General features: G+C 34.9%; 1 protein-coding gene across 1 annotated transcript in view; it reads right to left on the minus strand.

Moving 5' to 3' along the window:
• Mocs1 (Molybdenum cofactor synthesis 1) overlaps positions 1-27,355 on the minus strand; it is a 68,174-nt gene that overhangs the window by 9,979 nt on the left and 30,840 nt on the right. Inside the window, exons 5-8 of the mRNA XM_090376463.1 lie at positions 17,874-18,007; positions 12,345-12,416; positions 8,267-8,419; positions 2,996-3,106 (exon numbers count right to left, since the gene is read on the minus strand). Of these exons, the coding sequence (XP_090232589.1) occupies positions 2,996-3,106; positions 8,267-8,419; positions 12,345-12,416; positions 17,874-18,007 (470 nt within the window). The remainder of the gene's footprint in view (positions 1-2,995; positions 3,107-8,266; positions 8,420-12,344; positions 12,417-17,873; positions 18,008-27,355) is intronic.

Below are 27,355 nucleotides of genomic sequence, written 5' to 3' on the forward strand. Positions count from 1 at the left end.
CAAAAGGGAGAGAAGGAAGCTTCAGAATTGGATCCTGTCTTATGCTGTGAAACTAGCATAAATAAAAATGCTTAATTTTTGCAAACAACTGACATAGACACAGAAAAAATTTTAGTATGAAGAATAACTTAGTTACATTAAAAGTTTTATTATAAGTTATACCCAATACAACACCTTCATAGCACCTTCAACACCAAAAAAAAAAAAAAAAATCAACAACAAAAAAAAGTGCACACACTTTTTTTGAACAGCAAAATTTCCACAATTTCCAAATGCATGAAAGAAAATTTCAGTTATAATCAGTTTTATTTAAGCTTTATGCTGAAATTTTGGGAAAAAACTATTAAGTATTCACAAAATGAAACAAAGATTAGGTAGCATTGCCCTTAAATAAAAGAAAATTAAATTGATGTATATAATAGATCTACAAAGCCCATAGGTCACACCCCACTTTTTTCATATTTAACTACTTGTAATCTACACATTCATATCTCAAGTTCCCGTGTAATATACACTCCACTTTTCATAACTGCATAGATTTAAAACCACAACAGTGGACTTAATTGTTATCGATGTAATGTGTATACCAGATTCATTATATCCTCAGTAGATGAATTTATAATGTGATATATGCTGTTCGTGTAACAATTTTTGCCATATACTGTATAATTTTTTACTCCGTTCTTAGCTAAAATATATATAAAAAAAAACCAACTGTTGAACTATTTCCTAATTATATCTTATGCCAATGTTTCAGAAGCTTTTACTTTATTCCATTAATGTTTTATTGCTTTTAAAAATTATTGTAAACTGCAGATCGTGATGTTTTTTCCTTGCCTCTACACATCACCCTCCTTTAGCTGACTGGGATACCCAGAAACAAAACTAAAATTATGGGAGGCACCTAATGCAACCGACACTTTATACAAGCAATGCCATTGATACATACCCATTGGTATTTGTGGAATATAAATTAGGAGCCCTTATAACTTGAATGCACTTGTATATGACTGCTATGAGAATCACAACATGCATATATTTGTTTCATGTACTTGTATATAGTATATCAATATGTATAATGTTCAACATATGCCACAAGTCCATGATAAAAGTGTGATTGTGTTCTTACCATTTAGAATTCCAATTAGAAGATGAAAGTAAATGAGCAGAAAATGGATTCAGAGGAGGTCCCTTAGGTACTGGAATCATATAAACACATCTCAATTCACAATGTAGAATCAAAGGGTAACAGAGAAAATAATGGAGTCACTGGTTAAAGAAGTAATTCAAGGACAATCTAGAGAGGAATGCAATTATACTGCTGTCAGAGCATGGATTTGTTTAGGGGCAATCTTGTCTAATCAATCTAATTGGTTACATGATGCAGTAACAAAGGAACTGAATACCAAAAATAAATTTTGACATTTACTTAGATTCCAGAAAAGCTTCAGACACTGCTCTACATAAAAGATTGCTTTATACAATTTATATAGCAATCTTTTGTAGGCCATGTGGTATTAGAAGCAAGTCATTCCATTATTTGGCAAGGTGGTTAATGACAGTAATTAGGGTATTCTACTGCAACAAGATATAGATAAATTAGGCAGATGAGCTAAGAAATGGTAATAGAAGCATAGAATTGACAAATGCAAAATACTGCATATGGGTAGCAGTAATCCCAGAATAATATATCAAATGTGGTACCACACTCAGGCTAGTGAATAATGAAAAAGACCTCTGGGTAACTGTCCAGTCAGACATGAAATTTTCTGAGCAGTGCAGACAGGCTGCTAGGACAACCCATAGGATTTTGTCAATTATATAGGAATTTTGCCAGAATGAATAAGGTGATTATCCTGCTGTATAGGACAATCATTAGGCCATATTTTGAATACTGCATATAGCTGTAGTGGTCTCATTTTAGGAAAGACATGGCTCTGCTGGGATGGATTCAGAGAAAAGCAATGAGATTAGTGAGGGGAACAAAAGGGTGCTCTTTCCAAGAAAGGCACCTGTGAGGAAATCTGAGTGAGGGTTTTATGGCTTTCAATGGACTGAGTAAGCTCAATGCTGAAGGCATCCTTTCCGTTACTCAGACTTCACACATGAGGAGGCCTGAACTCAAATTGAAGAAGGATGGTTGCCAGATAGATGTGTGGATTTATTTATAGATAGATTTATTTCCTTCAGCCAACGGCTAGTTGATTTTTGGAACAAAATGCCTGCCATGTGATGTTGTGGAAGTGAGTAGCTTGAATAAATTGAAGGAAGACTACACAAGTTGTTAGAGAGCATGAACAGGTGATATGGGAAGTTTTTTTTTTTTTTTTTTGGCTGATGCTGCATAAGCTACTAATACTAAATAAATTAAAGTAAATAAGCAAGAAATAAACCAAGAAAGTAAAAAAGGTCAGGAATCCTTGAGAAAGATTACAGATTACAAGACATATTCATTCAGTCTTGTATAAATAAGATAGCATTTCACATCAAATATTTCAAAAAGTACAACCATTTTCACCAGTTATTTCCCATATATGGAGTACAGATATCAACTTTCCACAATTTTAAAATATTAAAAGGCTTTCAATATGTATAATGAATAAATTAATCTGCATCTCATGTGCAGAGTACATCAAAGAACTGTACAAATTTCAAAGGGGAGAAAATGTTAAAGGACAATAAAAGTACATTTACTAAAATGTACATAAGTTAAAATTAATGATATCTTATCATTTTTCTAAATATCTCTCAGTATAACAGTTCCTAAAGATTAAACAGATCCATGTAAATATAACTGTGCTTTCCATCATAATTCATATTTTTTATTATTTCTCAAAAGTTTCCTTAATTTGAAGGAATAATTCTTCTCACACTAGTGATTAACAACCCTCAACCTCAATTCTTTTAACTAAGTTAGCTGTGTTTAAAAATTTAAAGTATATTTTAAACAGGATATATTAACTTTTATCACCTATTGCTCACCAAAGATACTTACTTTAAGATTTCCATCAGCTGTAATACGTAACCGGTTGCAAGAACCACAAAAATTTTCACTCATGGAAGAAATAAAACCAATTTGTCCTGTCCAACCTGGTATTTTATAAGCCTAGCAGGGGAGGAGGAGAAAAACAAAGTTCTATATTTATATAAATAATTAAGTAAATGATACTTTTAACATTTCAATTAAAATGAATAATCTCATTTTAATATATAAGCTTTCCAACTCCAACACTGCCCTGTTTTTAAACATGGAAAGTCATGAAATGGAATATTCCCGCAAATCAAACAAACTGTTCTTAAATTCTCAATAAAGAGACTTGATATCTTTGATAATTACTTTCCTCTCAACATAATAAAACATATTATGTTGAGAGGAAGTTGGCACTAATGATATCAAGAGTAGGAGACCGGCAGAATTGCTTAACAAGTACAGGTCACTGTTGAAAAAAAGCCGTGAAATAGGGTTGAATTTGAAAGTGTCTGCAATTCTGCCCAGACACAATAGGAGGGAGTATATGATGAGAGCCTTGTCGATCAATTTGGCCCTGGAAAGATTGTGCAAGGCTCAAGGGGTAGAAATTTTTTCAGCCTGGACTGTACTTGTTAACAGGAGAGATTGCTTCTACAGGGATGGGATACACTTAAATAGAAAGGGTGCAAGAATATTTGCTGATGCTATCGAGGCAGTGTTAAGTGTGTCGGAAAACTGCTAGCTTTGGGGGGGCAAAGACAAATAGATTAACAGTAGCCGCTGGCAGAGGTGAAAGTGATTCTTGCACTGCTTCTATTGGAATGAGCAGAAGCCTGGAAAACAAGATGCAGGATATTTCAGAGACTGCCGGGAATCATTGCGGTACAAGTAAACACATGGGTAGTGTTAGGGCAGCTAAGAATAGAAATAGGTGCATGTACACCAGTGCTAGGAGTTTAGTAAATAAATTTGATGAATTTGAGGTATTGCTCAAAGCATCAAAGGCAGATATTGTTGGGATATCAGAGACGTGGTGTCACACAGATATAACGAATGCAGAACTGGAATTTGGGGAGTACAATGTCTACAGAAAGGATATACAGGGTAGGAAGGGAGGAGGGGTTATGCTATTAGTTAAGAAATGCATAAAATCCAAGGAAGTGAAGCCAGTCGACATTGCTGGACAGTGCAGTGTCGAGTCAGTTTGGTGTGACATAAGCATTGGGAGATCAAAATTGAGAGTAGGAGTGTGCTATAGGCCTAATGACTCTGATGAGTATAATAAGATACTGTACAGGGAAATAGAGTGGGCCAGTAAATCAGAGAGTCTTATAATGGGGGATTTTAATTTCCCAGATATTGACTGGAATTTGGGAGCTGGTCACTCACACACTAGCAAAGCTTTTGTATTTATTGGATGATTGTTTTCTACATCAGCATGTTCGGGAGGCAACTAGAGGGAGTAATACTCTTGATTTGATTATCAGTAGTGATTCTTCATGCATTAAGAATCTGCAGGTAAATGAACCACTAGGTGGCAGTGATCACAGTGTGCTGAAGTGGGATTTACTCAAAGAGGTAACGACCATTAAAGGTAAAGGGAAGGGTTATTGCTTTCGTAAAGGCAACTACGATGGACTGAGACAGTCTTTAAATTCTATACAGTGGGACCAACTGATGATGTTACCAACAGCAAATTCAAAATGGGAAACATTCAAAGAACATATCTTGGAAGCTACTAGGCTTTACATACCAACTAAGAAATATTGTTCAAGGTTTAGGCCTAAGTGGATGTCAGATGAACTAATGAGACATATGGCAGAGAAGAAAAATTCATGGGATAGATACAAATTAACACGTGACACAGAAGCCTATGATAGATACAAGTTGATCTGTAACCAAGTTACAAAGGAGGTTAGGGAGGTGACGGCAGATTACGAGAAATCTTTGGCAAGGGATGCAAAGAAAAACAGCAAAGAGTTCTTTACTTATGTAAACTCTAGAAGGAAAGGGATGAATCAGATTGGTTCACTTTATATCGATGGGTCAACTGTTGATGATCCTGCTCAGGTAGCTAACAAACTGAATGAATATTTTGCATCGACATTCACACATGAGGAGTAATTCAGCGAGGGGAATGCCAGAGGTGTATTCAACTCTAGCAGTAAGCTACAGAATCTTGAAATAACTGGGAGTAAAGTGGAGGAGAAACTGTTGAAGATAAACACAAGAAAGGCACCCGGGGTGGATGGGATCTATCCAGTTATATTAAAGGAGGCAGCAAAGGAAGTAAGCAAACCCTTAGCCATAATTATGAGAGCTTCCTTGGACTCAGGGGAGGTACCCACAGACTGGAGAAGTGCAAATGTGCAAATCGTGGACTAATGTTATTAGTGGAGTCCCTCAGGGCTCAGTGTTGGGTCCATTATTGTTTTCTGTATTCATAAATGATATTGATGAGGGTATATCAAGCTTAATGTCGAAGTTTGCAGACAATACAAAGGTAGGCAGGGTTGTCAAGGACATTACTGACTCTATGCTGCTGCAACAGGATGTGGAAAGGTTGAGCAGATGGGCTGAGAGGTGGCAAATGAAGTTTAACATTGACAAATGTAAAGTACTACACATGGGAAACAGCAACCCCAGAGCAACGTATCAACTCTGTGGTACTACACTGACAGTGGTAGAGAATGAAAATGACCTGGGGGTGGTTGTGCAGGCAAATATGAAGTTCTCTGAGCAGTGCAGACGGGCTGCAAGAGTAGCTCATGGTGTATTGTCAATTATATATAGGAATTTTTCTAGCAGGGATAAGGAGGTGATTATTCCCTTGTATAAGGCAATGGTCAGGCCACATCTAGAGTACTGTATACAGGTCTGGAGGCCTCATTTCAAGAAGGATGTAGAGCTGCTGGAACGAGTACAGAGAAGGGCAACAAGATTAGTGAATGGAACAAATGGGTGCTCTTACGAAGAAAGGCTTAAGTTTTGCAAATTACAGTGTCTGGAGACTAGGCACCAGCGAGGTGATCTGATAGAGGTGTATAAAGCCTTGAATGGTTTGAGCATGCTCAATGCTGATGGGATTCTTCCTCTCGCTCAGAATAATCACCTGGGAGAGCATAAATTCAAATTGAGGAAAGGCAGATGTAGGATAGACGTGCGGAAATTTGCCTTTAGCCAGCGGGTGGTTGGTTGGTGGAACAGACTTCCATCCCTTGTCGTGGAAGTTGATAGCCTAAATAAGTTTAAGGCTCAGCTGGACAGATATTTTGAACGAACAAAGGGATGAAGTGGAAGTGGTTTTTTTTTTTTTTTTTGGCTGATGCTGCATAAGCTTGCTTTTTTGCATCAAATGCCTCTACTAATGCTAATGCTAATATTAACATCATTGTCAGGGAAATATGTAATAAGTTTGTAATAAGGATACGTGGACTAGAGCCAGGGTGTGTGTCTGCTGGGAGCTACAATTGAGCTGTTACCAACAGGTTGCCAGTTTTTAAGGAAGATAATAAGGAGAATATTATTATTCATGTGGGGACTAATGATTTTAAGCCTATACAAACTGAGAGCATGCTGGATAAGTATAAGGACATACTAAAAAATGGTGTGAGTAAGACCATAATGAATTTGTGCCTGCATTTCTGACCAGTACAACAGGAAAGGTGGTTTTAGCATATATGCTAAAACAATTAATCTATATACAATCTTCAGATTAATCTACAAGGATTTTAGCATAGTGTATTGCTAAAATCCTTGTAGATTAATTGAGGACTTGAACAGCACACAAGGCTTTTGCAGAGAAAAATTTTTTATAAGTGCAGCATCCACTTTACAGGCAGAAGAAATCTATTTTGTAGAGATGGAATGTATGTTCCTTGAGCAGCATAAAGAGATGGAATACATTTGAAGAAAGGTGGTGCAAGGGTCTTTGCTAATATCATAGAGGTTCAGGTATCTGATGATATGGATCAAAGTAACTCTTGTACTCTTCTCAACAATTCTTGTAAAAGGCTTCAAGAGCTGAGACTGGAAAGATGTGTTAAATTTTAGTAAACTTAAATTACTTATTAACTTTGAGTTAAATAGCTTTCAAGGGGTGAGCCCTTGAACCCATGTTAAACAAACAAGAGCATTTAGTCTTAACTGTGTCTATGAAATGTCAGAAGTTATCAATTAGTAAGTTTTAACTCTGGTCTTGTGACATAGCACATTAACCTCTTGAAAGAATTTGCAGTTGGAAGAACATGCAGCCACGAAGGGTTGTGCCTGGTTGGAAACAATTACCAGATAATGTCCGGCATTTAAATGTTTCCCCACTCATATCAAAATGCCTAATGTGCATGTTGCCACTACCACCACACTGCATTGTTGACACCTGGCAGGATGAATCTATGAACTTGCACTATTTTCATCATATTCTAGCCCTCCCATTAGTATTAAACAGCATAAAGTGGGTTTGTCAGATTAGACAATGTTTTTACAATCTCCACTATCCTGTGTTGTCATTCCCAAGTCCACTATAACTAAACTTTTGTTTTTTTACTGAAAGGAGTGGAATCCAGTTCAGTTATTGGCTGCAAATTCCATCCATGACAAGGTATGACGAGCTGTGCATTCTGAAAAGCTTCTTCAGTTATCACTATTGTACTGGGTTGTTATTTGATGACTTTCTGTTATCCTGCACAAGTCATGTCAACCTCCCCTAGCATCTCACATCAACAAGGTGTTTCTGACCATAAGATCACCATTGGCTGGATGTTATTTGGTTAGTGGATCTTCAATACACACAAGGTACAGTCATACAAGAAAATGCCAGCAAGGTTGCAGTTTCTAGGATACTTATAACAGGGCATCTGATGTTGATCACCATGCCATATTCAAAGTCATTTAAACATTTTTTTGTCTTGCTTATTCTTGCACTGAATTGCACACATGCAGCAATCCTACATATCTCTAACTGCTTTATATCGTGGAATATGAAAATGCTTTCATGTAAAGGGCTTTTCAATAAAGTGGCTGTGTGTGTGAGTGCACATGTGTGTATTATGCATGAAATAAAAGTTAGGATAACTTTAAAAACCAATAAAACACTATTTATGTTCACATGGTGTCAACATATAATAAGAAACAAAATTCAAATAGTTTCTTTTGTCTTGCATGCTTCTTTAAAGAAATGGGTCATAAAAAAAAACTGTTGAACACAACTAAGCCTGACATTTGGTTTGATACAGGATATGAAATTTTAAAAACACCATTCTAATTTCAAAAGGTAAGTATTGAAAAATAGCTTACCTTAGACGTATCATTTGGACTGTCATTAACCTTTTCGATTGTTGGCCAATGATTACGAATAACATGTAACATTTCAAAATATGTTACCATTTTGCTATCCTTCCACTTATTGCCATCAAATGGCATATATTCAATAAATCTGATATCCACATCCTGCAAATATGGTTCAAAAATGTTTTTTAAATATATTTTTAGATACAAGTACAAGTTCATATTTTTAATTAGCAAGTTTTATTTTAACATATATGAATTTTATCCAACTATATTTGCCAGAATAAATCATGTAACACTTCTGTTCATGAAGTTTATACAATGCATATGAGGTGCAACCATTAGCTAGTGGTCACACCTCAGATGTGTTATGAATAATGGTCAAATCAATGAATGAACTTTCATTGGATGAGCTATCCCCCTTTAAGAGTCACTTTGTGAAGCTAAATGCTTTAAAGAATAATGATGCATGCTAGTAAAACATTTTTAAAAATATTCCTCTGAAAAACCCATTCTATAATTTAACGTCATCATCTTTATCATTTAATTGAGCTTTTCCAGTTGGGGGAAAAAAAATAAAGCTTCAGGAGTCCCAACCTGCATGGTATCTCATTCTTGCCAAAAACTTTCTTAGGGAAAAATGGATGGAAAACTATGGACAATGTTAGAGGTTGGAAAACTTCTAGTTTGGGGAGATAATCAGACTGACAGTTTAATGGTAGCCATAAGCAGAGGCAAAAGTGATTCTTGCAATGCTTCTATTTGGAGAGACAGTCTAGAAAGCAAGATGGGGAAAATTATAAGACCAACTGGAAGTCCACATGGAATAAGCAATTATGCGGATTGTGTCAGCATTACAAAGATACACGAAGAAGCACATATATATTTACTTATTACTAGGAGCACAGTAAATAAATTTGATGAATTTCAAGTATTGTTTAAGTCACACAAGCTGATATTACAAGAAATTATTCAAACAGTGTTATAGGGAAATAAGAAACACTGTATTACTGTGACATAGGTGAGGAATGTGGATGGAGTATTTGAATATGACAAATACAATGTGTACAGAAAGGACAAGTGGGGGTATGCTCAAAGTTAAGAAGCACAGATTCTAAAACAGTACACCCAATTATTGTGGATTGCCAATGTAACACTGAGTCAGTCTGGTGTGACATAAACACTAGGAAAACAAAAATAAGTGCAGGGTTACAGGCATGACTATGATGAGAACAATGAACAGCTATACAGTAAAACAGAGTGGATCAGTAAATCAGAATGTCTTATCATGGGGATTTTAACCTTTCAGATACTGACTGGAACTTGGAGTTGGCCACTCACTCAGAAGCAGAATTTCTAGATTAACTGGATGACTTTTTCTACACCAACATGTTATAAAGGCAAAGAGAGAAAGCAATGCTCTTAATCTGATTATCAAAATGACTCTTCATGTATTAAGAATTTTCAGGTGCAGGAACAACAAGATGGCAGTGATCAAAGTGTATTGATGTGAGATTTATTTAAAGATATAACTATTGTCAAGGGTAAAGGAAAATGGTCATAGTTTTTAAGTTATTTTTAGTGGAATCCAATGAAAAATAGATTTTATTGGTTCTCCTGCAACTGTAAGTTTTCCTTTGTTGTAAGGCCTGAAGAAGAAACACAGTACTACAGAAAGGTAGCCAAGTCATTGAGAGTGTATTAGTATTAATAGTGGCAAATGATGCAAACAAGAAAGCTTATGCAGCATCAACAAAAAAAAAAAAAAAAACACCACTGCTGCATTACCTCACCTGTATATAGCTGCTCTAAAATTTTGTCTAGTTCTTCCTTAAATTCATTCAAACTAAACAATTCCAGATGGAAGCTTGTTCCAACAATCAGTACTACCCACTGGTTGAAAGAAAATTAGCATTAGCATTAGTAGAGGCACATGATTAAAGAAAGCAAGCTTATACAACATCAGCCAAAAAAAAAAAAATTTTTTTCATTTCACTCGCCCATTCACTCCAAAAGTCCGTCTAGTTCTGCCTTGCAATTTATTTAAGCTGTCAACTTCCACAAGGTCAGGAATGTGGATGGAAGCCTGTTCAAGCAATCAACCACCCACTGACTAAAAGCAAATTTTGGTACATCTACTCTACAACTATCTTTCCTCAATTTGAATTTATGCCACCTCAGGTGCATAATCTGAGCAAGAGGAAGAATCACATCAGCATTGACCTTGCTTAAACAATTCAAGGCCTTATACACCTCCTCATAGGTGCCTAGTCTCCAGACTAAGCACCTATGAGGTGGTGCTAAATCAATTTGCAGAACTTAAGCCTTTCTTGACAAGAGAAACCCTTGGTTCCACTCACCAATCTTGTTACCTTCCTCTGTACTTGTTCCAGCAGCTCTACATCCTGCCAAAATGAGGCCTCCAGACCTGTATGCAGTACTCAAGGTATGCCCTGACCAATGCCTTATAAAAGGGGATAATTACCTCTTTATCACTGGTTGCAAAATTCCTCTATATCATTGACAAGATCCCATGACCTGCTCTGGCAGTCTGTCTACACTGCTCAGAAAACTTCATATCTGACTGCACAATTACCCCCAGGTCTTTTTCATTCTCCACTACCCTAAGGGTAGTAGCACACAGTTGATACATTTCTCTGGGGTTACTTCTACCAATATGCAGTACTTTGCATTTGTCAAACTTAAACTTCAGTTGCCACCTCTCAGCCCATCTGTTCATTTTTTCTAAATACTGTTAGCATTAGCATTAGTTGAGGCATATGATGCAAGAAAGCAAGCTTATACAGCATAAGCCAAAAAAAAAAAAAAAAAAAATCCTTCCCATTTCGCCCATCCGGTCACTCCAAAAATCTTTTACGTAAAATCACTCGTAAAATTTATTTACGTTATCAACTTCCACAACAACAGATGTAAGTCTGTCCAGCTCGAGGCAGAAAAGAAAAATGCATATAAATTATCAGGCAACACAGAAGCCTAGGTGCCTCCATAGCCAGGTGGGCAGGAGCAGCAGTGCGTAGCACATGCTTCTTGATTAGACCGGGGTTCAAGCCCGTAACCACCAAATACAGAGGATGCAGAAAGGTCAGAGAATGACTACTGCATATCCCTGGAGCAATATGGTCTTAGTTGCTAATGCTCCTAAAAACCAAATAACAACAACAGAAGCCTATGGCAGATATAAGCTAGTCTGTAATCAAGTCACAAAGGAGTTTAGGCAGGCGAAGGCAGATTACGAGAAATCCATTCAGAGCTTTAAACATCCTACAATCAGATATCCTTGCAGGTGCCTTGTTTCTAGATGTTACAATTTTCAGAACAGAAGTCTTTCTTAGTAAGAGTATTCTTTTTGTCCCCCCTTCTTATCTCATTGCTCTTCTCTGCATCCATTCCAACAGATCCATCCTTCCTGAAATGAGGCTTCTAGACCAGTATGTAATACTTAAAATGTAGCCTTACCATTGCCTTATACAGCATAATCACACTTACTTATTCCCACTGGCAAAATTTCCTGTATATCATTAACAAAACTACATGAGCTGTCCTAGCAGCCCATACACACTACTCAGAAAACTTAATATCTGATTGCATAATTAGACCTATTTTCATTTTCCACCATCCTGGGTAACACACAGTCAGTATATTATTCTAGGATCACTGCTACTCATATGCAGTACCATATATTTGTCAATATAGAACTTCAATTGCCATTTCGGCCATTTAGCCCATCCCCATGAAATATCACAAATAAAGAAAAGCTGCAGAAGATGAATAACAATATATTAAAAACTACAGTGACATTATTTCAGTGAGAAAGTATTTTTCACTGGAATAATGTCACTGCTAGATATACAAAGATGATGTTTTTTTCCATATAAGAAGAGTACTAAACAAGATCAAAACTGAAATTGCATTTTTTAGCAGAAAACAGATATCTTTTAGAATCAGATTAAGAACATAATTACATAGCAAAAGGTTAAGTTCACAGGAATAAAAATTGTACTATCACTACAAAACTATAAACAGAAAATTCTACTGCGGTAAGTATTCAAAGATATATTTTCTATACCTTTTTCTCAGTTAATTTTACAAACTCCAATATTTCATCGTCATTAAATCCTCTCATGACAACACAGTTCACCTGTAGCAAAAAAAAAAAAAAAAAAAAAATCACTTTTATGAAGTTCAGACCTATGCCAAAATAAATTAATGGATTCAAAAACTTCTAATTTGTAAAAATTAAGAAATAATTATCTTATTTTACTTAACAATTAATCTAATGTTTCCTATGCACAGCAATAACAAAATGGCCAAAATCATTTAAATTTGAAAACACTGAAGGTCTGTATATTTATTGATTATCTATTAAAAATATCTTTGTTGTAGACAGCCACAAAATGAACACTTCTCCTAAATCTAAAAACAAAGGAATAATATGTCTAGTTTATTTTTACAGCCTCTTCACACCCTTTTGTTGGCTGTGCATTATTGCTGTTTATGAATAAGCTGTATTAGATAGTTAATATTATTAAACGAATGTAAAATGTCTTGGATAATACTACTATCAGTAATAACTAGAACATTGTCTAAATACCTCCCATAGTATGTGATACAGGGTCGAAAAGGTGTCAAATGTATATGTTCAATCGTTGAGAGATATGATGTTGTTATTTGATTTTTAGGAACATTAGCAACTAAGGCCATATTGCTCCGGGGATATACGGTGGTCAATCCCTGACCTTTCCACATCCTCCGTATTTGGTGGTGACGGGCTCGAACCCCGGTGTAATCAAGAAGCGTGTGCTACGCACTGCCGCTCCTGCCCACCTGGCTACGGAGGCGCCTGAGAGATATGAACCAGAGCTGTAGTGCTCAATACGTTCTACATTAATATCAATATTTGTAAAATAATAAGAGAAGTTTACCTCAATATAGTACGTAGAACACTTCTGTATGATACTCTCCAGAAATTAAAATGAAAAAAATCGAAAAACTTACATTAGAGTAACAAATAAATTAAAAATCAATTTAACACAATAAAACTCAATTTAATGCAATTAAAAATCAATTTAACACAATTAGAAATAAGAAAATTAATTAAAAGAATTTAACAAAAAAATTGCAAAACAATTTTTCTTCCTGAAGCTGACAATGCTTTTCGACTGTATGTCGTGATCATGGGAATGAAAATTACCGAATAGGGGTGGGTATGAATAAATAGGGATTATTTGTCTTCGCGCATGTGCCTACGAATCGGAGATGAGATATGGCCGATGAACATTAACAGAATTTTTGTGTAATTTAATTTTTATGGTTTCTGCAATTAATAGTCAAGTATAATTACATTGGACACTAAGTATTTTGGCCTCGTTAAATAAAAAAGTATGTTTTTCATTAACGGCGTTAAAAGCTAATTATGATGCTGCTGAATGAGAAGCATGAACTGAGGCCGCATGTCGAGTCGCAATCACCGCAAGAAACGTTGTATACCAGGTCATTAATTTGTGTTGCGAACGAGGAAAGGACTGAGCGATTGTTCAGTATGGTGTGTAATTTCCGTATTGGCCTGGTCACAATTTTAAATTTGGTATCTTTAAAGAATCTCTTAAGCTGTTTGTGCCACTGTTCAACATATGGGACAGAAATAAAGTATATTTTGATATTACTATTGTTGGTTGGTGTAGTATTTTGTATCCTATCCTTAGCTTGTACCCTAATTCGGTTTATTGTAGCAAGGGGATAACCCCTGTTTAAGAATCTGCTGGTTAATATTTGTATTTCTGATCGCAAAGCAGATTCCGTCATTAAATATTTGTAGGCATTTAGAAATTGATTAAAGATAATCAATACGAACGGGTGATAACTGTTATAATGTAGAAGCACGGCGTTTGTAGGTTTTCGATAGATGTTAAATTGGATTTTATTTGAGTCCCGAATAAGCATAAAATTTAGAAAATTTAATGACTTTGTATCCGTATCCTCCCTTTCTAATGTAAATTTGAGTCTAGAATTAATATTATTAAACGAATGTAAAATGTCTTGGATAGTACTACTATCAGTAATAACTAGAACATCGTCTAAATACCTCCCATAGTATGTGATACAGGGTCAAAAAGGTGTCAAATGTATATGTTCAATCGTTGAGAGATAGATCTCCGATATTAAGCTGCTCAGGCTCAATCCCATTGGCAAACCAAAAATTTGTTTGTACACTTTGTCTCAAAAGGTGATATAGTTGGCCTCAACTCTAACAGTTTAATTAAGTGAAATTTTTCCTTAATAGGAAGCTTTGTATAATTAATCAGTATCGAGTTATTATTTAACATATCTCAAATAATATATAATGTGTATTCAATGTTTACATTCGTATATAATGAGGTAACATCTAGTGAGAATAAACTGTCATTGTCGCCAAGTCTACAGTCCTTAAGGTTATTAAATAATGTATTGTAGTTCTTAATCCCAAATTTTAGACAGGCCTGTCTAAAGGGTCCTTATTTTACAAATGAATAAGTTGCATAAAGTTTTTTATTGAGAGATATCGCTGCCATTTTGACAGGTATCATTTGACATTTTAAAATTAGATACCTGTTTGTCAAATAACTTTCATTAATATGAGATTAAGTTTCAGAAGGGAAAAATCTCTCAAAAGCAAATATTTCAGTTATAGTCAAATCCAGGGGTAATGCCTCAAACTATAAGCAAATTGGATTTGTTACTTAACGCATTAATCTCATACTGTGGAGGCACTTCACCATGAGTTGCTGCAGTATTGCACTACTCAAACAGAGAAGTATGTTGCTTTTTATTTAAAGTGAATGCCAGCACCAAGTTTCACTCCTTATTGGGATCTCACTGCGGGCAAGTAAGCATTGTGAAGGCCCAAAAAACCCATTGACAAACAAGCCAAGATACATTCATATTATATGAGAAATGTGAGATCGTGGAGTAAGTGAAGTTGACATAATTAAGTCTGAGACAAAGACGAAAGCTATGAAAACTATATAGTCACTGTATTTGTCAAGAATAGCCACTTTCTATACATAATTATAAGTAAACTGGGTTTGCTACATAGTGCATAGATCTCGTTTAGCATTATATATGAGATCGATGCACAGAAGTGACCAAATACTGCAGTATCTGGCCACTTGTGGCAGTTCAAACACTGCAGTATACATAAGGCCATACTTCGAACTGATATAACCTGCATTCTTATAAGTTAAAACTGCTAAACTGATATAAAAACTTACCCATTCCTTTTCTCCATGGTTATCTATCACTCCACTTATTTTAGGCTCAAGGCCTGCATTCTTTTTCGGTAGGGACAGTGATGAACAGTTTTTTTTTTTTTTTCCTGAGGATTGTAGAGAGAGAGAGAGAGAGAGAGAGAGAGAGAGAGAGAGAGAGAGAGAGAGAGAGAGAGAGAGAGAGAGAGAGAGGATATTACAGAAGCAGATTCAGAAGAACAGTGCCCATGGAAATAGCTATAGAAAAGGCATGCAGCAGAAACAGAATGTCTATGAGGCAGAGGATGGAGAAACTTTGTAAGAGATAGCTCTTTAATTAATCAGGCTTCTAAACTCCATTAGTTAATTAATGGAGTCCAGAAGCCTGAGAGAGGTTTAGGGGGCATCACCCCAGATGTGGGAACAATATTCTATGGTAGGGCTGATTTGAGATTTTTAGAGTGAGAAGGTGTTTAAAAGAAAAGTAACACTAATGGCGAAAGAAAAGACAAAGTTTTTTATATGCAGAAGAAGCCATATTTGTGATGTGCTTATGCCATGAGAGATTAGAAGGTAGGGTAATCATTGGATATGTGATCTTGTCTAGAAATCCAACTGTTACTTATCTTTAGTAGTAAACTCCTTTTTTGTAATATATAAAACAGGGCTGAGTTTTATATGGCTTGAAATTAACTATGTTATATTTGACCCATTGGAAATTACCTGGAAATCAGCATTTAAGAAATTGGTGGTGGAAATTTGAGAAATTCAAGCTGTTTGTGTAGGGAAACATTTCTCAAACTAGATGGTGGAATGCAATGTGCTATCGTCAGAAAAATTATGGATAGGATTTCCAGTCAGTAGAAGAAAGTCATTAATATACAAGAAGAAAAGAGTGGAAAAAAGACCCGAACTTTGAGAAACACCAGCATTAATGGAAAAGTTAGAATGCCCAGTTGCAAAAAAAGTCTGAAAACTACAAGATGGAAGCTTGTTTAGAAGACCTTTAGCCAAACACAATCCTTAGAAATGCCTTAGAAATGTCAAAAGCAACTACTTCAGTTTCACCAAACTTTTCCACTGAATTTTTCCACATATGGGTAACATAAACCACTATATTACCAGTGAATTGACACTGAAGGAATCCATATTGGTGATCACTGATCAGATAGTTGATACAGTTAGGAGTTGGCAGTAAATGTATTTTTCCATTAGTCTGCACGGTAGGGTATTTTTCAGCATTTTATGTAACTGGCATGATATGAGCAAATTTCTAAGCAGAAGGAAAAAAGCAAGTGGAATAAGAAAATGTAAAATGTGACACAGGACAGATAGCATAGGTTTTAATAATGAGAGGAGAAATGCCACCAGGATCTTGAGCTTTCTTGACATTCAACATTGTTAAAATGCTTCTAACATCCTTTTGATAAGCCTGCCCTGAGGCAGTCAATGCCTATCAAAAGGATGTACTGGTAGGAGGTGATTTATCAAGTTCACCAATAGAAGAAATATAGGATGTGAGTAAGTCAGCTTTATCTTTAGTGTAGGGCAATAAAATGTTCAGGTTTTAACAGGGGTGAGAGTATACATGGGAAAAATTTGCTGACAATAGCTTTGACAAGAGACCAGAAAGCTCAACTATTGTAAAGAAAAGAAGCAGGTTTTTTACTCTTAGCCTATCTAGTTTGGATTGATTAATAACTGCTTTACAATTGTTGCAAAGCTTTCGTATAGGCAGAAAATGATTCTGGAGATTTGCATGCAAGCCAATTGCAATATGTGATATTCTTCTCTTTAATAGCCTTAGCACATTTATTACAAAACCAAGTTTAAGATAAAGGATGAAATTTTAAAGTAGGGTGTGGAATAAAGGATATCATCCATACAAGAATAATTTCACTGATGCGATCTGAGAAAACAGACATCAGAAGACTTACAACAATAATCCAATGAAGGAAAGGAAGACTAAAAATCTTGCAGCTCACCTCCTTTTGCATTCTTAATGTCAAGCAACATGAAACTGAGAACGGCCACGAGAGAAAGACTCCATTAGAGGACCATCACCAAGTTGTGATCTGAAGTGCCTAGAGAACTACTCACCTTGACTATGTATTTTGAAGGGTTGTCCGTGAGAAAAAAAAATATCAAGATAAAGTAACTAAAACAAAACATCATAACTGATGGTAAAGAACATTTTATTACAGAGCATATACTGTACTTTGCACTAAAGGTGAGAAGAGCCAGAGCTCAGTAATGGTAACTTTGAATCCCATATTAATAAATTTTATATTTCTACATTTAAGCTATGCTATACTTATCTAGTATTTCTACATCTACATTTGTAAAACATCTGAAATTTTAAACTTCTTTACCTTTACTGGACTATAGCCAAGACACAAAGCATGTTCAATCCCATTCATGACATTCTGCCAGCCTTTCCGTCTAGTTATAAATTCAAACTTTGCTGGTACAAGGGTGTCCAAACTAACATTCAGTGCATTCAAACCTTGAATAAAGAAATTTCAATTAATTAAACTTAAGTTTTTTTTTTAATTGTGTGTTTTAAATTTAGAAAACAAATAGTCCTCCAGAGATCCTTCAAATCAATTTATTATATAGAAGATAACCACTTTTGTTCTGATTTTAAATATTTACATACTACATTGTTAATTAGATAGTATGAATCAGAGCTGTACTACTCAATATGTTCTACATTGATAATAATATTAGTAAAATAATAAGAGGAGTTTACCTCAATATAGTGCGTAGAACACTTCCGTATATACCCCCCAGAAATTAAAACGGAAAAAACGAAAAAATCGACAACTTACCGGTACATTAGAGTAAAATATAAATAATTAAATAAACAATTTAACACAATTCAAATCAATATAAAACAATTAAAAATCAAATTAACGCAATTAAAAGAATCAAACGAAAATATTCAAAACGATTTTCCTTCCTTCAAACGAAAATGTTCAAAACGATTTTCCTTCCTAATCAAACGAAAATATTCAAAACAATTTTCCTTCCTTTTCGATTTTCGTTTGATTCTTTTAATTGCGTTAATTTGATTTTTAATTGTTTTATATTGATTTGAATTGTGTTAAATTGTTTATTTAATTATTTATATTTTACTCTAATGTACCGGTAAGTTGTCGATTTTTTAGTTTTTTCCGTTTTAATTTCTGGGGGGTATCATACGGAAGTGTTCTACGCACTATATTGAGGTAAACTCCTCTTATTATTTTACTAACTACATTGTTAATGTAAATAAAACTGAAAACCACACGATAGATCATATATTCAGCACAAAAGTTATCCAAAACTGATGTTCGTTCCCCTCCCCTCTCCTTCCAAAAAAGATCAGTTACACAATACAAAATTAAGGGCTCACTATACAAAATTAAGTTGCTGTTTTAATGTGCAAAAATCGAATTTCAATACAAATTCCTGTGTTCTCAGCATATATATATATATATATATATTTTACATAATCATTCTGTGGCATCTCTAAGAAGTTCCTTTGTATAGTTAAAAGTTTTTAATCTGTCCAAATCTCTTGGACATGACAAATACTAATGTGAACCAACTAGAAGAAATGTTTCTGAAGATGTTAAGTTATGACTCAATTATGGGTAAAAGATGAGAATGGCTACAGATAACTATTTGGTCAAACACAAAAAAGTAATTATATGAAACACATTAATTCATAATGAGGATAAAAGAAAGGTGAAAAGCAGGTAATTTCTACTGGAAAAACCTGTTCTGAAAAAAAACGACATTTATTTTTAGATTTATTTTAGAAAATATCAGGCCCGAGGAGTTTGAGTTTAGGCCATTCTGCAAAAATAAATAAATAATTCTGGCTGACTCAGGCTACATTCCTTACTAGTTAAGGAAGTATGTCTTGTTGATAAGACTACAAATGAAACAAAATTTCGTCAGATTGGATAACATTATGTTACACATATGGATAATTATCAGTCAATTGAAAGTGTCTAAAACTTCCTTTTCCAGTTACAATCCTCTGGAAACAACTGCTTAAGCATAATGATACTTGCATTTTTCAATTTAAGCCCTTCAAAACTGCTTGAATTGCATAATTGCATTATTCCATTCTTTCTCACTGATCTACCTTTCTGAGCTTTTGCAAACATTTTTCACCCAGTCAATATTTTTTGGTGGTCTTATTGGACTATGGCTTCCTGATCTTGTCACAGCTTTAATTGAACCAGTTGTTATAAACTTTTAGTGTCACATTTTAATTTTCATTGGATCAAAAAAAGTATATCTTCCCATTTTTTGCTGCAATTTTTGAACTAGTACCTCCACAGGGTTGGAGTGAACAACCACTAACAGCTTTGTTTTCTTTAATTGTTATAGTTCTATCTCTCTGATAACTTAACTGAAATGAAAAGTCTGAATATAATATCAGAGTAGCAATGTACAGCCATTTGTGCCCTTTGAGCAGCAGTTAATCTCATCTATAACTGAATCAATTTGAAGGCCCCGAAAAAAGGAGAAAGAAATTAAAAAGCACTATTTTGCTTTTTTCAGTCACAATATGGCCAATATGTAAATAGTTATTTTATTCATGTAATTTTCTTTTACCACAGAAGATGTGAATAGCATCTTAAAACATCTACCATATAGGTATTAGTTAATTTTATTAAATTCCTATCACAGAGTAAAAATTAACTGTATTTAAATGCTTTTACTAACTCTGTTTTTAGAAGAGAACACAAAGTTAAATTAACAGAAATTAAAATGAAATTAACAGAAATACATGAGCTTTCAAACAAAAGAAAAATAAATTCACTAACTATAATAACAACACAGTATTTCACTAATGAAAATGGGGTGGTCTTAATTACTTTTTTGAATAAGTAATGCTTCTTCAATAGATGAGACTACTATTCTCAGTGGATACCACCACTTGAACTAGGAAAATGCAGATTACAGATAGCACAGTACCTCCACAGGGTTGGGACAAACAATGGGCAGTGGTGGTGGTGGTAACCACTGAGAATAAGTAACAACAGTCTTCTCTATTGGAGAAGTTACTCATTCAAAGTATAAGTGAAGAGGCAACTCATTGTAAAGGCATTTACAATATGAGATGTAATGAAATGATGCCATTATAATTAACTTCAGTTAACTTACTACATATAGATATGATGCATTTGCACTAACTTATATGTCTATAAGTTTTCCATAGTCTGAGGCTTTTAGCCCTGACTTTTTATTAAGTTACAAATTAATTATTTGTAAAAAAAAAAATGAGGAACAGCTACAGATAACTATCTGGTTGAACAGAAAAGTAAAACTATATGAAATACATTAAGTTATAATGAGAATAAAAGAAAGGTGGTGAAGTGAATACATAATTTCTACTGGAAAAATCTGGTCTTTAAAAATGGCATAAAATAACAGCAGAAAAATGATATAAAAGGTTTATCAGTGTTGGAAATAATAAAGACTAATAGTTTAATCATCTAGTTAATTTATTATTAGTTAATCTATCAGTCTTGAAAATAATGAAGTGTGTGGTAGAGTGAATAAGAAAATTAAAACTTCTCATTTAAAGATTTACTGTATCAAGACTATATAATTGAAGTAATTCTACAATATAATTTTTAATAATTTAAAAAATGTTTTTGAAATTTTTAATAATTTTTAGTAATTCTAAAATATAATTTTTACCTCCACTAATAATAATTCAGCTTTTTTGTGTGTAGATTTCGAAAATAATTCTTAAAATTTCACATCACAGCACAATTTCTACATATACAGGTTTGTTTTACCATTAATACGTATATATTATTACAATTTAGGGAAGCAGATATGATACTGGTCTGTTGTATTACTTGCAAATAATGCTGTTTCACATGTTCGTAAATGGCAGTAATGTTGAGAAAGGTTAACATGTTCAACCTTGTCTGTCTGCCTCCCACCTCTCTTTCAGTAATGAAAAGACAGTTGTAGTGTGGGTATGCATACATTTATCTGCATATCTACTATATACTCTTGTTTTTTCTGAATCACTCTGACAATTTCTGCTGTGTGAATGGTTTACAACAAAAACTTGGAGGAAAGAAATTACAGTAATACTAAAAATGCATATTCTTTGTACTTTAGTTGCAAGAATGGTGAGCAAGACAAAACTTGGGCTCCACATATATGCTGCTACCTGCACCACAAATCTGAGGTGGCCAATTGGGAAAATTATAAAGTATGCCTTTTGCTGTTCCTACAGCAAAAGGTGTAGTGAGAACTGTGCAACCACACTGATAATTGCTATTTCTGCATGAAAAAAATATCAGGGATGTCTGGAAAAAAGCAAGCACAGCATCAAATTCCTAACATATCATCTGCAATAAGGCCTGTTTCACGTAATAAAGGAAGCAGTAATGAATGTAGAGAGGATTCTTATGTTGCAAACTTTGCTGGACTGTCCCCTTCAACATATTTGGTCTACCAACCAGAGAATTATAATCCACCACACTTAATTAAGCAAAAAGAGTTGAATGACTTATTTTTTTATTTAAATTTATCTAAAGAGCAAGCAAAACTCCTTGGTTCTAGGTAACAACAGTGGACACTAGTTGAAGTAGCAAATAAAACTGCAGAATACCAAAAACATCACAAAATGATTTCAAAATATTTCATTATGGAAGTGATATGTGTTTTTGTAAAGATTTAGTGGTCATCTAAATGAACTATTCACTGAATGCAATCCTAACAAATGGAATATATTTATTTGTGCCTCAAAATAAGTTTAAAAGTAGTTTTGCTGTACAGTGGAAATGCATTCCCACTGTTACTCTACTACATGCTGCTGGCTTGAAAGAAACATGAAAGTATATCTAAGATCCTGGATGCAAAAAAGTACCACGACTTGACTTGGAATGTCTGTGATGATCTCAAGGTAATTAGATTTCTCACTTTAGGGAGATTTCACAAAATACTGTTGCTTTCTATGTTTGTGGAAGAGCTGCACAACAGAAAAACATTATATTATGCAGCAGTAGGAAAAGAGGGAAAAAATTTTACTAGCCGAAAAAAAAAAAAAAAGGTGGTTGTTCTACCTTTGCATACAAGGCTTTAATTAATGAAGAATTTTGTTAAGGTTCTGGATAAAGAAGGAAGTGGATTCTGTTACTTAAGGGAAGTGTTTCCCAATTTAACATATGCAAAACTGAAAAAAGGAAATTTTTACTGGCCCAAAGTTACAGGATACTGAACTCACAGATTAGCCATTGTTTAAAGTAGTTGTGCATGGATTTCTTGGGGGGGAAAAAAAAGGAAAGACGATAATTATAAATCTCTTGTGTTAACTTTACTACAATGTTATAAAGATATACGGGTGCCAAACAACTTTGAAAATCCATTTTTTTCATTCCCATCTATTTTTTGCTTAAAATTTGACAAGAAATAGACTTCAAACTCACAGAACCAACTTTTCTTCTTTCTCATTTATTAATTCAACTTCCATTTTCTGGAACAACTTTCCTTCATATGTTTCCTGAAAATTGCAATCTACAGAAGATCAAGTCTAATGTCAACAAATATTTGAGAGTAGGAGTGTGCTATAGGCCTAATGACTCTGATGAGTATAATAAGAAACTGTACAGGGAAATAGAGTGGGCCAGTAAATCAGAGAGTCTTATAATGGGAGATTTTAATTTCCCAGATATTGACTGGAATTTGGGGGCTGGTCACTCACACGCTAGCAGGGCTTTTGTGGATTTATTGGATGATTGTTTTCTACATCAGCATGTTCAGGAGGCAACTAGAGGGAGTAATACTCTTGATTTGATTATCAGCAGTGATTCTTCATGCATTAAGAATCTGCAGATAAATGAACCACTAGGTGTCAGTGACCACAGTGTGCTGAAGTGGGATTTACTCAAAGAGGTAACTGCCATTAGGGGTAAAGGGAAGGGTTATTGCTTCCGTAAAGGCAACTACGATGGACTGAGACAGTATTTAAATTCTATACAGTGGGACCAACTGATGATGTTACCAACAGCAAATTCAAAATGGGAAGCATTCAAAGAACTTATCTTGGAAGCTACTAGGCTTCACATACCAACTAAGAAATATTGTTCAAGGTTTAGGCCAAAATGGATGTCAGATGAACTAATGAGGCATATGGCAGAGAAAAAAAATGCATGGGATACTTACAAATTAACACATGACACAGAAGCCTATGATAGATACAAGTTGATATGCAACCAAGTTACAAAGGAGGTTAGGCAGGCGAAGGCAGATTACGAGAAATCCTTGGCAAGGGATGCAAAGAAAAACAGCAAAGAGTTCTTTACTTATGTAAACTCTAGAAGGAAGGGGATGAATCAGATTGGTCCACTTGATATTGATGGGTCAACTGTTGATGATCCTGCTCAGGTAGCTAACAAACTAAATGAATATTTTGCATCGACATTCACACATGAGGAGTTATTCAGCAAGGGGAATGCCAGAGGTGTATTCAACTCTAGCAGTAAGCTACAGAATCTTGAAATAACTGGGAGTAAAATGGAGGGAAAAAACTGTTGAAGATAAACACAAGAAAGGCACCCGGGGTGGATGGGATCTATCCAGTTATATTAAAGGAGGCAGCAAAGGAAGTAAGCAAACCCTTAGCCATAATTATGAGAGCTTCCTTGAACTCAGGGGAGGTACCCATAGACTGGAAATGTGCAAATGTGACCCCAATTCACAAAGGAGGATCAAAAGCTGACACAAGTAATTATAGACCTGTGAGCTTAACTTCTGTTCCAGGAAAATTAATGGAGGCACTGGTTAAAGAAGCACTGCAGGATCATTTAGACAAGACTTCAGTTATAGCTCGGACATAGCATGGTTTTGTTAAGGGGAAGTCTTGCCTGACCAATTTGATTGGATACTATGATGCAGTTACAAAAGAACTGGATGCAGGGAATAGCTTTGATATTATATACTTGGATCTTAGAAAGGCTTTTGATACTGTTGCACATGGAAGACTGCTACACAAATTGGAGCAGTGTGACATTGGAGGCAAATTGCTGCTAGGGATAAAGGGGTGGTTGAGGGGGAGAAGACAGAGAGTGGTAATTGATGGACACTGCTCATCGTGGACTAATGTTATTAGTGGAGTCCCTCAGGCCTCAGTGTTGGGTCCATTATTGTTTTCTGTATTTATAAATGATATTGATGATGGTATATCAAGCTTAATGTCCAAGTTTGCAGACGATACAAAGGTTGGCAGGGTTGTCAAGGACACTACTGACACTATGCTGCTGCAACAGGATCTGGAAAGGTTGAGCAGATGGGCTGAGAGGTGGCAAATGAAGTTTAACATTGACAAATGTAAAGTACTACACATGGGAAACAGCAACCCCAGAGCAACGTATCAACTCTGTGGTAATACACTGACAGTGGTAGAGAATGAAAGGGACTTGTGGGTGGTTGTGCAGGTAGAAATGAAGTTCTCTGAGCAGTGCAGAGAAGCTGCAAGAGTAGCTCATGGAGTATTGTCAATGATATACAGGAATTTTTCCAGCAGGGATAAGGAGGTGATTATTCCCTTGTATAAGGCAATGGTCAGGCCACACCTAGAGTACTGTATACAGGTCTGGAGGCCTCATTTCAAGAAGGATGTAGGGCTGCTGGAACGAGTACAGAGAAGGGCAACAAGATTAGTGAATGGAACAAAGGGGTGTTCTTACGAAGAAAGGCTTAAGTTTTGCAAATTACAGTGTCTGGAGACTAGGCACCAGCGAGGTGATCTGATAGAGGTGTATAAAGCCTTGAATTGTTTGAGCATGCTCAATGCTGATGGGATTCTTCCTCTAGCTCAGAATAATCACCTGAGAGGGCATAAATTCAAATTGAGGAAAGACAGATGTAGGATAGACGTGCGGAAATTTGCCTTTAGCCAGCGGGTGGTTGGTTGGTGGAACAGACTTCCATCCCTTGTAGTGGAGGTTGATAGCCTAAATAAGTTTAAGGCTCAGCTGGACAGGTATTTTGAACGAACAGAGGGGTGAAGTGGAAGTGGGTTTTTTTTTTTTTTTTTTGGCTGATGCTGCATAAGCTTGCTTTCTTGCATCAAATGCCTCTAGTAATGCTAATATCTTCTTTCACCTTTTCAACCTCCAAACCCATGCATGGTACCAAGTACTATAGGTTATAACACCTCTAATGTTTGGGGTTTTCATTTAAAAAAAAAAAAAAAAAAAAAGTAAGGGGAACAGGGTGGTGTAGGATGGGAATGAAAATGCCTTTTAGCAATTATGAAGAATAATTACAGTTGGTTTCTAAAAAAACATTAGATTACTGCTCGTTTCTTAACAGGAAAGCAAAATGGACTACAAGAAAAACCCTTAGTGGCAAATGTTTCTAAGGAAAAAGAATGTATATAGTACATTATATGTTTGATTAAAGTACAGGTAACCCTCGTATAACATGGTAGTTTGGTTCTTACAAAATCTTGTGTAATGCAAAACCATGTTATACGGGACTAATAACCAGTACAAAAACTTAATTTTTTATAGTAGTAACAACTTAATATTTTACTTTATTTTTACAATAGTATTAACTTAAATAGTAATAAATGAACAAACGTCTTACCTTACAAACTGTGATACTTATATGTGAGATAATGGACATTCATTTAATTTTCTTCCTCTTCATTGCTGCTAAGCACAATCTCTTCTGCAGCATCTAGATTTCGTGTAACCTTCTGCTCTCTTTAAAAGTCACGAACTGCACTCTTTGAAGTCACAATTATTTTTATGGTCTCAAACAAGCACAAGTTCAATAGCTCAGAACCTTACCCAGTTATCTCCCAACAAAAATACAGTGGACCCCCGCTTTAAATGATACGTGAAAATCAGAAGAATATTTTCAAAATAAAAATAAATTTATGCTTACATACATATCTTAATTAATACATACTGCAATATGTGCATACTGATTGATATTTCTGTTCACTGACTTTTTTTTGGTTGTAAAATTTAAAACAGTAAAAATGATAAGCAATTAATAACAAAGAACACAACATGCACAGTTGCGACAAACACGATACAGATTAATGAGTTTCTGACAATTTATTTGTTTTTTTATATGATTGAATATTTCATGGAAAGGGAAACACATTTCACCATAATAATGTAAACCCACAGAATTCCAGCTCTCAATAAACCGGAAACTGCAAATTGTTTTTATTGTTTTATGGTAGTAAGACCCAGAAATGTGCTTAGAAAAATACCATGAAGGTAATAAACAACTAGTGAGTCAACAGCAGGGATTCACAAAAAAGGAATGGAAACGTTGAAAATTACATCTAACATAATAGTAGGGTTTTCCCAGCACAAAAGCTCAAAAATACCATGTTATGTGAGATTTCCCACAAATCTCAAACCGTGTTAGAATGAGACCTTGTTGTAGGAGTACCGCATTGTGAGAGGATTGCTGCAATTCTCAAACTGTGTTAGAACAAAACCGTGTTGTAGAAGTACCATGTTATACAGGGGTTACAGTATTTTAAAACGAATGATACTCATTTTTATGACAGTATATGCATTACTATATGATTGATATTTAAAACTGCTTCTTCATCAAAGTTACTAAAGTTTCAGTATATATTTCAACGAAGATGTGATAAAGACATAATTTTGATATTTTTTGAATTTGCAGATTAATTTCCTTTAGAATCTGCTTCTTTTGCTTTAGAAGTATGAAAAAAAAAAAAAAAAAAAATGCTGGCCAGCATTATAATTAATCATAACTGAAGCAGATAACCAGAATAAATTACCTCAAAAGATGGCCAAATGCAAAGAGTTTGAAACTATTCAAGGCAGAACTG

This window comes from Mastigoproctus giganteus, chromosome 6 (genome assembly GCF_048544385.1).
Source record: "Mastigoproctus giganteus isolate SK-2022 chromosome 6, ASM4854438v1, whole genome shotgun sequence".
In the NCBI taxonomy this organism is placed as follows: domain Eukaryota; kingdom Metazoa; phylum Arthropoda; class Arachnida; order Uropygi; family Thelyphonidae; genus Mastigoproctus; species Mastigoproctus giganteus.